At 64.8% G+C, this 11,883-nt stretch overlaps 4 protein-coding genes across 4 annotated transcripts; 2 read left to right on the forward strand and 2 right to left on the reverse strand.

The window, feature by feature from the left end:
- Positions 1-4: 4 nt before the first annotated feature.
- On the forward strand, positions 5-2,997 carry H696_00245 (hypothetical protein). Its single transcript, XM_009494091.1, has 4 exons — positions 5-175; positions 273-329; positions 679-2,006; positions 2,165-2,997. The coding sequence occupies exons 1-4, from the start codon at positions 21-23 to the stop codon at positions 2,989-2,991; spliced, it is 2,367 nt and encodes a 788-aa protein (XP_009492366.1). The 5' UTR covers positions 5-20; the 3' UTR covers positions 2,992-2,997.
- A 987-nt stretch (positions 2,998-3,984) lies between these two features.
- H696_00246 (50S ribosomal protein L7Ae) lies at positions 3,985-6,174 on the reverse strand. The gene is made up of 4 exons (XM_009494092.1): positions 6,040-6,174; positions 5,193-5,430; positions 4,462-4,883; positions 3,985-4,240 (listed from the first exon to the last, which is right to left on the reverse strand). Exons 1-4 carry the CDS (start codon positions 6,040-6,042, stop codon positions 4,142-4,144), a joined length of 762 nt encoding a protein of 253 aa, XP_009492367.1. The 5' UTR covers positions 6,043-6,174; the 3' UTR covers positions 3,985-4,141.
- Positions 6,175-7,992: 1,818 nt separating this feature from the next.
- Positions 7,993-9,351, forward strand: H696_00247 (ubiquitin-40S ribosomal protein S27a). The gene is made up of 2 exons (XM_009494093.1): positions 7,993-8,178; positions 8,534-9,351. The coding sequence occupies exon 2, from the start codon at positions 8,535-8,537 to the stop codon at positions 8,997-8,999; it is 465 nt and encodes a 154-aa protein (XP_009492368.1). The 5' UTR covers positions 7,993-8,178; position 8,534; the 3' UTR covers positions 9,000-9,351.
- A 381-nt stretch (positions 9,352-9,732) lies between these two features.
- On the reverse strand, positions 9,733-11,852 carry H696_00248 (hypothetical protein). The gene is made up of 4 exons (XM_009494094.1): positions 11,514-11,852; positions 11,157-11,353; positions 10,978-11,066; positions 9,733-10,824 (listed from the first exon to the last, which is right to left on the reverse strand). Exons 1-4 carry the CDS (start codon positions 11,591-11,593, stop codon positions 10,132-10,134), a joined length of 1,059 nt encoding a protein of 352 aa, XP_009492369.1. The 5' UTR covers positions 11,594-11,852; the 3' UTR covers positions 9,733-10,131.
- Between the last annotated feature and the right edge of the window lie 31 nt (positions 11,853-11,883).

Genomic DNA, 11,883 nt, shown 5'->3' on the forward strand with positions numbered 1-11,883 from the left:
TCCCCCGTCTCAGCTTCCCCATGAATCGGGGGCACCCAGTCTTGAGGGCGATGGCATCGCACGCGAATCGGCCCGCCCCCGGGATCTCGGAGGAGGTCCGAGAGTTTGAGCGCCTCTTCGCCCGGATGCGTGAGGAACTGCCCTTCACAGTTTCCAGTGTGATTTGCTCTCTTTGGTGCGTGCCTCTGCTACTCGAGCCCCATCGCCCTGCAGATCGCTGTCTGCCAGCCCCTCACTCACACACGCCCCCCACCCACCTTCACCCATGGCAGCCAGTGTCCCTTCAAGGATGCTGTGTCCATCCTGACCTGTGGCCACCACTTCTGTCGGTCCGTCATCTCGAGAAGACCGAGAAAGAAGAAGCACAACCAACCTTCCCCCCCCCCCCCCCCCCCCCCCCCCCCCCCCCCCCCCCCCAGCTGTCTCGGCGGTTTGCCGTGGACTACTTCAAGGATCTCGGCTACAACTCCCCCCCCCCCTCCCTGATGCAGTACATCTCCCGGTCCTTTGAGGACAAGTGCTCCTTCTATGACATCGACAACTGCCAGCCGATCTACATGATGGGCATCCGCCACGACTTCCCCCCCCCCCCCCCCTGCCGTCAGTCGTCCACACCCTACTAACATCGGTCCCCCGCTGCCTCCCATTCCAAACACCCCCAATATTGGCTCCCCGCAGCGAGTGTCTTCTGGAGGAAGGCCGCTGGCGACAAACCTGCCCCGAGTGCGCGGCACCCTATTACCAGCGCGAAGTCACCGCATCCACCAGTGTTCAGGCATTCTTGGACATTCTCCCGGAAATCCTGGCTCTCCTGGGGATCGACCCCTCGCCGCTCACGGCCGAACACGATCCCGACGACGACCGGGAGTTCTCCCTCCCGGTCGCCGTGGACTACGCACACTTCGCCCCCTTCCGCGAGCACATCCCTCGAGAGCCTTCGCTCTCGCCACCAGCACAGCCGGGCCCGGCCCTGCTTGCCTGTACATCGGAGGCCGACCCGCCGGTGGACGCCGAGATGGCCGACCTGCCGCCGGCTCCTCCCGGACGGCAGAAGCGCCGCGGTCGTGCCGCACCCGTCGAATCGCCCCCGGCCACCAGCCCCGAAGAGCATGCACCTGCCCAAAAGGCGTGCCAGGCATGTACACTTCTCAATCCCCCCCGGGCACGTCTCTGCCGCGCTTGTCGAACCCCCCTCGCACCTCGGGCCCCAATTGCGGAAATCCCGCCGGATGCATCCGCGAGCGGGCGCCCGGCAAAGCGCCCGCGCTTGGCCTCTCCCCTTTCAAGCATGGAGGCCTCCACCAACGAGCCCACCACCGAGGATGAGGCTGGCCCCTCGACACCCCGGACACGGGAGCCGCGCAATGCCTCCGCCCTCGGTCGACGGGCTGCCCGGTCGCAACGTCTGCCGTCAGACATTACCAATCAGCCGAGCACCCCCACCCTCCCGGTGCCGGAGTCCCTTCTCACATCCTCCTCCCTTTCCAGTCAGGAAGAAGGGGGACGGGGAAATGGAGCCGAGCCCCTGGTGGAACTCCCCCCCAGTCAGGAGACTTCCACTCTGTCCGCGGGTCTTCCTCGGCGCTCGGCCATCCAAGATGCGGTGGTCATCTTCTCGGGCTTCCGGCAGGATGAGCGAGCCATCCTGGAACACTCGCTGTACAATGCTCGCGCCGGGCTGGCCGAGCGCATTCGCGTGCATGATGACTTTGAGGATGCCTTTGCCAGTGTTCGGAGACCGAGCGGCCCCGGCCAGACCCCTGGCCGGGGCCGCTCCGCCGGGCGTGCATCCCCCCGGCCGTCGGCTGTCCTAGCGGACGCCGCCGACACATTGGCTGTCACGCACTTGGTAGCCAAGTGCTCGACGGATATCATCTCCTCCCTGCTTCCGGCCATGTCGACAGCTGATGCCCTGTCCCGATCGGCCGAGCTCCGGACCTGCAAGCGCACGGGCAAATACCTCCAGGCTTTGGCCATCGGGGGAATATGGATTGTTGATGAATTCTGTGCGTGCCACATCGCTGTGCGCCCTCTGACCACCTGGCCGCCACTGACCTGTGGTGCTCCCTTTCCCCTGCCTTTCGTTGTGCCCTCCCCCCCCCCCCTCCTCCTCCCGTCCCCCGTTCAACCTTCCTCCCCTTCGTTTGACGCCCACATCGCACAGGGTTCTCGGAGTCCTGCCGCCGCGGCCGGCTTTTGGCTGAGAGCCCCTTCGAGGTTCTTGGTGACCGAACCTGCGGAATCACTCGCGGGCCGGAGCTCGCCCGGACCGGGCGTACTTCCAATACCATGGGGCTCTTTCGCGGGACGACATTCGATATCAGCCTGCTTCCGGCGGGGCTGCGGCACCAGATGGCCTCGCTCCTGCCGCTGGCTGGCGGGATCATCACTCAGCGCGACTCGCCGGGACTGCTGCAGCAAACCGCCTCGCCCCTGCGCACGCCCTCGCCCGCTCGCTGGGGACGTGCGGGGACCGCGGGTGCTTTGGCTGCTGCCACTGCTGCGGCCAGCCTTGCCCGGCGTGTGAGCCCTCGCCAGAGGGCTCGGGCCCGGCAGATGACACCAGTTCCCCTGGAGCAGCTGGATCTCAGTCGGCCCCTGATGCTGGTTGACAGTCGCGAGTGTGACGCCCAGGTTGCGGAGACTCTGCTGGCAGCGGCCTCCGGACCGCGCGGTCCAGCTCAGCTCGTTGAAGCTCAGGACATCCTCCGCTGCATCTCCGAGTGTCGCCCTCTTCCGGCGGGGCCCTGCCCCCCGGGCGGCAGCAGTGAAACCAGCGACAGCGACACCGAGTCCGATGGCGAAGAGCGACAAACCGACGACGATGAGGCCGATGTCGACAAGGAGGCCAGCTTGCAGTCTGGCCCTGCTGGGGTGGATGCTGTTCCTCCGGCCGCCGAACCCGAGTTGCTAGAGCCGCCGGTCACGCCATGCAAGGCTGGAGGGGGGTCGCGCGGCCGTGGTCGCACCCGGCTGGCCGGGAAGATCTGAACTACCCCCCCCCCCCCCCTCTCCCCCTTCTGCGTGGACACCGGCTGGCTCCCTTCGCACCCAAAATGTCCTTGAGTAAAATTGAAATAGACAGGAGCCCTCCAAGGCGGCGGGTGAGCTTGGCGTCTCCTCCCGCCTGCGCGCCATCCACTTTGATTGCCACGATCATCAGCCAGGCCCCGGAGCGAGCTCGGCAGGGGAATGCCTCCGAGCAAGGAGATCACCCCCAGTTACAGGACCGCGGATATTCTGGCACATCAGAACGGCAGGTAGTTAAGTATTGATCGCGCCTGTATTCTGCGACTTCGTGTAGGTGAGAAGCTCGGCATACTATTCAGCACGGCCGGGGGCTGCACTTGTCCAGGGGTGCCCTGGGCATCTCCGGGGGGGCCATCAGCACCCTTCGCCCGGATGTGCCGGAGACAAGCGCACGATCCCACCGTCAGGCGAGGGGAGCGCCCTGCTTGAAAGCAGCAGACCCCGCACTTTGCCATCCGGTGAAGAACTGCCCGGCCCTCCCTTCCCCGTGTATTGTGTTTTGGTTGCATGCGATTGGGGGAACAACACGCGGAGGGGCACACACTGCGCAGGCAAGAGACACGACACAGCACTTCGAGGCGGCGGTCGCTCTTTCCCCTGGCCATAGTATGTTCCCTTTGCGCGACAGGGGGGGCAAAAGTTGAGCAGCCGCGACAGGGAGAGGCGACCGTCGCAGTCTCTGGGCTTTTGCGCAGGCGAGAGAGAGAGAGAGAGAGCGAGGAAGCCTGGCTTTTTTTTTGCCTCGGCCCGAAAAAGGCGATCGCCTTACGTCTCCCCCCCCCCCCGCAGGCAAGTGAGGAGACGCCTCTCAGCACGACGACGTGCATCTTTTACATTGCGCGGGGGGAGCCGCTGCCCGCCACACAGGCACATACAGGCACACAGTTCCCCCCCCCTCCCTTGGCGCAGAGCAGAGCAGCAAAAGCAAGACAGGGGAGAAAGATGACAAAAAAATGAGAGCATTTTTGTCCTATCTAGGATTGGAGATGAAGTATATTTCACACATCGCAACACAGGCCCTCCATTCGGGGATGGGAAAGAACACCCCCGGGCGGAGGAGACGGCACAGCGGGGCGGCGACAACACAGCAAGACAAAGAGTGCGCAGACACTTAGGCAGTGTTGAGCTCCTTGGCCTTGGCGCGCTCGCGCTTGATGATGGCCTGCTGGGACTTGTAGCCCAGGACACCACCACCCCAGTGGCGGCGGGCCTGTGAACAGCATGCATATATGTCCGGGGGGGGAGGAGGAGAGAGGAAGGGGAGGGAGAGAGAAGGCACACGCGCGAGGAGGAACGGGGTTAGACAGATGAAAGGGGGCGAAGTGGCCGAGGGGGAGAGAAAAAGAGGGTCCCACGCGCGCGCGTGCGCGCAAGAGGGCGGGGCGGCACACGGAGGGAGAGAGGAGAGGGCGGGGAGCGCTGTGAACGGACCTCGTCGAAGCGGTCGTTGTACTTGGCCTTGGCGAGCTGGGTGAGGGTGGCGAGCTCCTGAGCGTCCTCGGGGCGGACGTCGGTGATGGCGAGGGCAGCGGCGTTCTTCATGTGAACGACAGTGCCGAGGCGAGCCTTGCCCTTGACGATGACGTAGGGGACGTCCATCTTGCGGCAGAGGGCCGGGAGCCAGCAGACGAGCTCAATGGGGTCGACGTCGTCGGCGATGACGACGAGCTTGGCCTTCTTAGCCTCGATGAGGGCGGTGACGTGGTTCAGACCGTACTTGACGTAGACGGGCTTGGGGGTAGCCTCGGGCTCCTTGCCGTCGGCCTTGGCCTGGGCAATAGCCTGGAGGCGGGCCTTCTTCTCAACAGAGGTCTCGGGGCGGTACTTGTTGAGGAGCTTGAACAGGGAGACGGCTACGTGTGTGTGTGTGCGTGTGTGCGTGTGTGTGTGCCCGGGCGGGAGGAGACGGGGAGGAAGGGGGACATTAGAAAAACTGCCGACCGGCACACGGAGAGAGATGGAGAGAGAGAGAGGAGAATCGGATGTAGAATGCATCCGATGGGTGATGAATGGCAGAGACCCTCCCCCATGCGCCCGATGATGAGGCACAGGCACTCCAGCGTGCGAGATGGCAGACGAGGGGGGAGAAGCAGCAGGAAGGGGGCGTCTCGGGCGAGGGAAAGGGAGAGGGGCACAGGCAGGGGAGGAAGCCGAATACGCACCACCGTTCTTGTCGAGGGTCTTCTTGAACTGGTTCAGGGTGGGGGGGACCTTGAGGCGGGCCTTGAGGACGGCGCGCTGGCGCTGAACGCGAATGTACTTGGGCCACTTGACGTAGCGAGTGAGATCGCGAGTGGGCTGGACAGTACCACCGATCGAGAAGTTCTTGGGGCGGGACTCGAAGGGGGTCTCAGCGCTGGAGGCGGTGGCGGGCATCTTGCCCTTGGTGGCAACCTTAGACTGAGAGGAGGACATGGCCAGGGGGAGGGGGAGAGGAGGAGAGAGGAGGCGTCAGAGAGGGAGGAAGAAGAGGCGAGGGCAATCGGCCTGAAGTGGGCGCATATAAAAGGGGAGAGCCGCCACTGTGTCGGGCCGCCAACCGCTGCCCCCTCTCCCCTCCAGCCAGAGGACCGGAGGAGGGGCCGACTGAATGGACGCGCGCTGCGTGGGAGACACACACACACACACACACGCGCCGCCACCGGCTCACGGGGGAGAAACCCAACGGCCCCCCATGCGAGGGAGCCCGCGCGCGGGGGAACCCACTCACCCGCGTTCGGGGGCGCGCACAAACGCGCAAGAGGGGACACGAAAGCGCACGCGGCCCCATCGCATGCTCGACATCATCGAGGTGGGTGTGGCCCGGAGAGGCCACAGGATGGATGGGCGGGCGCGGGGAGGGCTGCACAGGCACGAGCGGCGAACCAGACACGTCGCGAGGGGCGCGGAATGGCGCGGCGAAAAAGAGGCATGCATAGTGGGCGGAGGGGGGGGGGAGCGAGAGAGGGAGAGAGAGAGAGAGAGAGAGAGAGAGAGAGAGAGAGAAAGGAGGGGGGAGAGAAAGCGAACCATTATTGGTAAGCACTCAACGGCGTTGGAACGGCGAAAACAAATCCAATAATGCTTGAGAGGGAGCGGGCTGGGGTGCCTGGCCGGGGAGGAGAGGCACAAAAATAACCCTCCAGCCGGAGCACAAGGATCCGGCGCGCAGGCTGCTGGGCACTCTCTCAGCCCCCCCCCCACTCTCTGCCCCCTCCCACCGCCACACGGGGGGCGCGCGCGGACGGGGGCGGGCCGGGGGCGCACGGTCACTCCCCCCCCCCTCACCTCCGCCGGGCGCGCCTGTGGTGGGGCGCGCCTCTCTCGGCCTCGGCCAAGTGCGTGGGTCGCGGTGAGTTGGCGCCGGAGAGGGGCACGGAATGGCAAGCGCACGGGCCGGATAGTCTGAACTTGACGTGTGGGGCCTGACGCGGGTGCCTCGGCCGAAGACCAGGCCAGCCAGGAAGGCCTTGCATCCCCCCCCCCCCAGACGGATGCGCCGCACTGGACGCCCCTACAACTACCCCCGCCACCCTCCTCCCTGCCCGCCTCGCCCCGCCCGTCGCGCCCCGTAGCCCCCCGCTCGGGTCGCCCAGCGACCCCCCCTCCAAGGGAAGATCCCGCGCTGGGGAGCGACCCCCCGCACGGTCGAACGGGGGGGGCGCCCGCGTTGCGTGGCGAGGGGGGGATGGCGTGCGGGATGCGCTGGGGATCGCTGCGATCTCGGTCGGCCAAAGCGGAACTCGCCTCAACAAGAGGTGACGGGAAGTGCCTCTGCCCTGGGCAGGGGGCGAGGCCCATGTGTGTGCGACGCCGCAGACCAGCAGAAGAGAAGAACATCGACACCAGGCAGCCCATCCGGCCCGACGGGGAGAGCACCCCACCTTGGCACGCACCACCCTACACCGATCCTCCTGTGTTCAGTGCTCGCGACGGAGCCGGCTGCCGAGTGGCCGCCCCCCCCCCTTCCCGAGGACGGACCAAAGCACCAAGAAGCAGTGACTCCTATCCTGGCCGGCTCCTGAAGACAACGCACGATGGGGGGGAGGGGGGTCAGAGAGCAAGCGGGGGGTCAGAGAGCAAGCATGTGCATGTAGGACGTGCTCAGTTCCCCCCCCCCCCGCCCTGGAGACCCCGCGAACCTGGAGGCCCTTTACGTAAAATGAATAGAACATCCAAGCAGCGCCCCCGGGGCCATCCTTCAGGAACCATCGCTCAGGGTCGCCTGCCTCCAGAGCATGGGTGCGGTGCGCAACGCTCCTGGGTGAGAAAGAGGGAAAGGCCCCTCGTCGGCCCGAAACTCGAGCCTAAAAAGGAGTATTTATTAATACGTAATATCGAAAGGGGGAGCTTCAGCATCTCGCGAGACGTGATCTGGTCCCATCAGACTCCCGAGGGTTATTGCACCTTGATTCCTAACCCCAGGCCGTGACCCTCAGAATGGTCATGGCAATCCTCGCCCCTACGTCTGAGGGGTGGTTACATGTATTTCCGCGGTCTGCGCGTGCGTGCGCCGCCACGCAGGCGTGGGCGGGTTTAATACCGGACATTCTGGGATATCCTCCCCCCCCCCCCCCCCGCCTGTGTCCTCTTCTTCACCACCGAGTTCGCCGCGCGGTGCAAGCCAGTCCCTGCCACGCGCGGCGCAATACAAAAACGCCCTAGGTACGGGCCCTTCGGTGCTTGTGCGCGACCGAGGGCAAACCTGAAACGGCACATTACGGGTCTCTCTCCTGTGAGGTAGAGGCAGAGGCAGGGGGGGGAGGGGGGACTGGTGTTCTTTCTCACACCAGACGAATGCCCTGCGACGGAGCACGACCCCGATGGCATGTTCCGGGGCCCACGCGCGTGGGCTCTTCCCCCCCCCCCCTCCCCCCCTGCCGGGAGGAGAGACACATGCGTGGGGGCGCGGACGGGGGGGTGCCGCCCGCGAGTGTCTTGCCATATTTTCGTCTTCTCGGGCGCTTCGGCTTCCGGCCCTCTCTCTCCCCCCCCCCCACCTCTGGCGGGCTTTGCTCTGGCCGACCCCGAGCGCAGAGCACCCCCCGAATGCAGCATGGCCCTCGAGTATATAAACCGGCGCCTGCTGGCCCTGAGCGCCAGCCCTTCCGGTCCCAGCCATCCATCCTATGACAGCTCTCCCAGATAGCTAAGGCGTTGGCAAAGCAAGTATGTCCTCCCCCTCCCCTCCTCTCATCTCCCCCTCCATTTGCCCTCCGCACACACACACACACACTCTATCTATCTCCTCTCCCCCCACCCCCTCCATGACCTCTCTCCACATCCCTTTTGTTTCTCCCCTTTTGCCTTGCGCTCGTGGGCGCGCGTGCCTCCCATGCCATCTTGGTCGCCCATCGCCACGCTGCCTGTCGCCTGTCGCGTCACCCCTTCCCCCCCTCCCCCCCCCCCCCCCTGATCCAGCCGCTTTGCTGTGGCATCCCCCTCCCCCGCCTCTAACCTTCCTCACCTTGCCCCTGCCTCGGCGGTCTTCCCTCCCCCACTCTCGTTTGCCTCCCATCAACAGGATGCAGATCTTCGTCAAGACCCTCACCGGCAAGACCATCACCCTCGAGGTCGAGCCCTCTGACTCCATCGATGCCGTCAAGGCTAAGATTCAGGACAAGGAGGGTATCCCCCCTGATCAGCAGCGCCTGATTTTCGCCGGCAAGCAGCTCGAGGACGGCCGTACCCTCTCGGACTACAACATCCAGAAGGACTCCACCCTCCACCTTGTCCTCCGCCTGCGTGGTGGTGCCAAGAAGCGCAAGCGCAAGACCTACACCACCCCCAAGAAGATCAAGAAGACCCCCAAGAAGGTCAAGCTTGCCGTCCTCAAGTACTACAAGGTTGAGGGTGGTGCCGTCACCCGCCTCAACCGCGAGTGCGAGTCCCCCACTTGCGGTGCTGGTGTCTTCATGGCCAACCACAAGAAGCAGAACCGCATCTACTGCGGCAAGTGCGGTCTCACCCTCATCGCCAACAAGAAGTAAGTGCCCCCTCCTTCCCCCCCCGGTGGAGATACTTCCTTCCTTGAGCGAGAGAGGCGTGTGCCTTCACTCTCCTGCCTTGCGCACGTGCATTGAGTGGCTCTCCCTCTCTCCCCCCCACTGCCACACAATGCTCGAGTCCCTTTCCCTTGTCCTGCCCCCGTGCGCATCTCCCCCTCTTCCGCGCGCCCCCTCCCCCCTCCTTCGGGAGAGACGCAGAGGGAGTGAGCATGCGTGCGTGCCGGTTGCCGTCCAATAAATTGGCTCGTTGTGTGCAGGCGCACTGGCCTCCCTTTCCCCTTTCCAGGGGCCGGGGGGGACTGGGCCGCCTGCACGCGCGTGCGTTTGACAAACACGCCGCCCCCCCCCCCTCCCTTTGTGTGTCCTTTGTTTTTCGCCCCTTTCCTGCGGGGTGTTGTCCCCGGTCTCTCCCCCCGTTCTTGTGTGTTTCTCCTCGCCGCGTGTGTCTTCTTTTCTTTTCGGGGCTCCTGTGGTTGTGGCTCCTGGTGTGTGTGTCTCTCTCTCTCTCTCTCTCTACTCCCCCCTGTGTATGTGGGTTGCACATGAGACACGACACACCAGCCCCCATCTTGGGCGGCGACCCACGCGACCCTCCCAGGCGTTTGCGCATTTTCTCTTTCCCCCCTTTTGCCAGAGGCTCCTCCAATCACATCCATCACCTGGCAAGGGCGCGCGTGTAGGCTGGGGGGGGGGGGGGGGGCGCGGGGAAGGCCTGTCGGGGAGTGATGAAGTCATCTATTTTGAAGTATGGCAGGATTTTTACAACCAGGCATGTGCGTATATGCATGCGTACATGTGCGCACATGCATGGCCGGGCGCAACACGCGGTGTTGTGTATGTGCCCCCCCACAAGGCGATACACGCACATATTGCACGGCTTTATAATTGCAAAGGGAGAAAGGGGGACAGAGAACATAGGGGAGGAGAGGGGATGGAAGACGGCAGCCGGGAGGGGGGGGGGGAGGGGGGTGCATCTTTCCCACTTGTCCACCCAAGGCTGACATGGTTTGCCTCTGCACCCGGCAAGACAGACACCCATGCATACACGCATGTGGACATTTTCTCGCGGGGCCGCCACGCACGGAGGTCTGCCCGTGAACTCTCGTCACTTTACTCAGATCTGGGCCGAGCCCCAGCCGAAGGCACGGCGGATGGACTCGAAGACGCCCTGGTTCCAGCAGGCACGCACGCGCTCCTGGTCCTCACGGCACACACCGACCAGCTTGACGGTCACCTTGGTCGGAGACCCAGGGCGCTCGCCAGGCACCAGGGTGATCTTGGCGTCGGCCGCCTGCGAGGCAGGCCACGAGCTCAGACGCCACTTCTGAATGATGGTCCCCGGGCGGTCGAGGGAAACCATCTCCCCAGCAACGCTGCCATTCAGCAGGGTGAAGGGGGCGCCCTCCACCGGGGACAGAACCACACCGTTCTGGGCCCAGGGGCGCGCGCGCTCGGCCCGAGTGAACACATCGAAGATTTCCTCCGGCGGGGCCAGCAGATCAGCGGTCACCGTCACCGAGACAGTGTCCTTGGCGGCGGGCTTCTTGGCAGCAGCCGGGGCCGGGGCCGTCGAGGCCGCCGTGGCCGCAGCCGGAACCGGGGTGGGAGCAGCGGCCTTCGGCGCGGCCGGCAGGTCCCCCGAGGAGGTCGAGTGGGTCGGCAGCAGGACACTCCCGGTGAATTGGACCTTCAGGTCCTCCATGAAGGCACCGATCAGGAAGCCAACCACGGCACCGAGAACATCCCGGCGAACCAGCTGGCGCAGCTTGGTTGCGTGCGGCGAGCTGCCGGTCACGGTGATATTGAACTGAGCCGGAGGGACCAGGCCCAGGGGGAGGGGAGGCACGACAAAGGGAGGGTGCGGAGCAGCGAGCATAGGCGGTCAGTCCGGTTGCTTGGTGGAAGGGGAGGGGCCGCACAGGATGGCCGGGCATTGGGCAGCGTTGTGAGGCACACGCACATCGGCATCGCTGGCAGTCTCCTCCTGATTGAAGTCCATGAGCTTCAGATTGCCGGAAACCGTAGTCTCAGGATCACTTGCCAGAGTGGCTGTGTCACAATGTCGGGGGTCAGCTTAATGGAGGACGAGAGGGCGCATGATCGGCGAGAGGGGAAGAGGGAGGAGGGAAATGCACGCACCCTTCCACTGGAAGTTCAGGGTCAGGTCGAAGATCGTGCGAATGCGCCCCTTGCGGTTGATGAGCGACACATCGCCCTCGACCTTCTCCAGGGACTTGATCAGGAAAGTCCACTCGGGGTCCGAGCTCGGCACCTCGAGCTGGGTGAAGTGCTTGCCGAGATGCTCGCTCGCCCAGGGGTAGACATTAGTCTCGGACCTGGGAATAGACGTCTTGGGGTGTTAGGGGGGAGCGGGCCGCGCCAGACGGGGCGAAGGGGGAGTGTGTGTGTGTGTGTGTGTGTGGGGGGGGGGGGGGGGAGGGTGCAGGCGCAGGTTCTCATGTTGGGGGTGTGCTTCCATGTGTGGGCCCTACGCACCAGTGCCAGTTGTTGACATTCGTGCTGTCCGGACGCTCCTCGACGATCCAACGAGGGTCACCTTGGCCCCACTTGGCCATTTTTGTTGATGCGTATGTGGGAGGGGGAGGGAGGCAGAAAGACAGAGGGGGAAGAGTGATGGGGGGGAATGGGGAGCCCTGCGCGCCGCAGGGCCCCCCACCTGCGCGCCCTTTTAACTACCTGCCACCAGATGCGGCCACATGCGCCCGCGCGTGCCGGGTGGCGACGCCTCACCAGCGCCCAACAGGCAGCTCGAGGGGCAAGAGCTGCGGCCCCTCTCTCAAGCAAGGGTGTATTTGTGAGTTTGTCCATGTGCGCGAGAGAGAGTGTGTGTGCGTGTGAGGGGGGG

This window comes from Fonticula alba, assembly GCF_000388065.1.
Source record: "Fonticula alba strain ATCC 38817 unplaced genomic scaffold supercont2.1, whole genome shotgun sequence".
Lineage (NCBI taxonomy): Eukaryota > Rotosphaerida > Fonticulaceae > Fonticula > Fonticula alba.

What these genes read in the sequence shown, in the direction of transcription:
- H696_00247 (XM_009494093.1), top strand. Translation starts at nt 8,535, where the DNA reads ATGCAGATCTTCGTCAAGACCCTCACCGGCAAGACCATCACCCTCGAG.
- H696_00245 (XM_009494091.1), top strand. Translation starts at nt 21, where the DNA reads ATGAATCGGGGGCACCCAGTCTTGAGGGCGATGGCATCGCACGCGAAT. An exon ending in AGTGTGATTTGCTCTCTTTG is followed by an intron (nt 176 to 272) that starts GTGCGTGCCTCT and finishes CACCCATGGCAG; the next exon opens with CCAGTGTCCCTTCAAGGATG. An exon ending in ATGGATTGTTGATGAATTCT is followed by an intron (nt 2,007 to 2,164) that starts GTGCGTGCCACA and finishes CACATCGCACAG; the next exon opens with GGTTCTCGGAGTCCTGCCGC.
- H696_00246 (XM_009494092.1), bottom strand. An exon ending in GACCCTCGACAAGAACGGTG is followed by an intron (nt 4,884 to 5,192) that starts GTGCGTATTCGG and finishes ACACACACGTAG; the next exon opens with CCGTCTCCCTGTTCAAGCTC. An exon ending in ACAACGACCGCTTCGACGAG is followed by an intron (nt 4,241 to 4,461) that starts GTCCGTTCACAG and finishes TGCTGTTCACAG; the next exon opens with GCCCGCCGCCACTGGGGTGG.
- H696_00248 (XM_009494094.1), bottom strand. Translation starts at nt 11,593, where the DNA reads ATGGCCAAGTGGGGCCAAGGTGACCCTCGTTGGATCGTCGAGGAGCGT. An exon ending in AATGTCAACAACTGGCACTG is followed by an intron (nt 11,354 to 11,513) that starts GTGCGTAGGGCC and finishes GTCTATTCCCAG; the next exon opens with GTCCGAGACTAATGTCTACC. An exon ending in CCTGAACTTCCAGTGGAAGG is followed by an intron (nt 11,067 to 11,156) that starts GTGCGTGCATTT and finishes ATTGTGACACAG; the next exon opens with CCACTCTGGCAAGTGATCCT.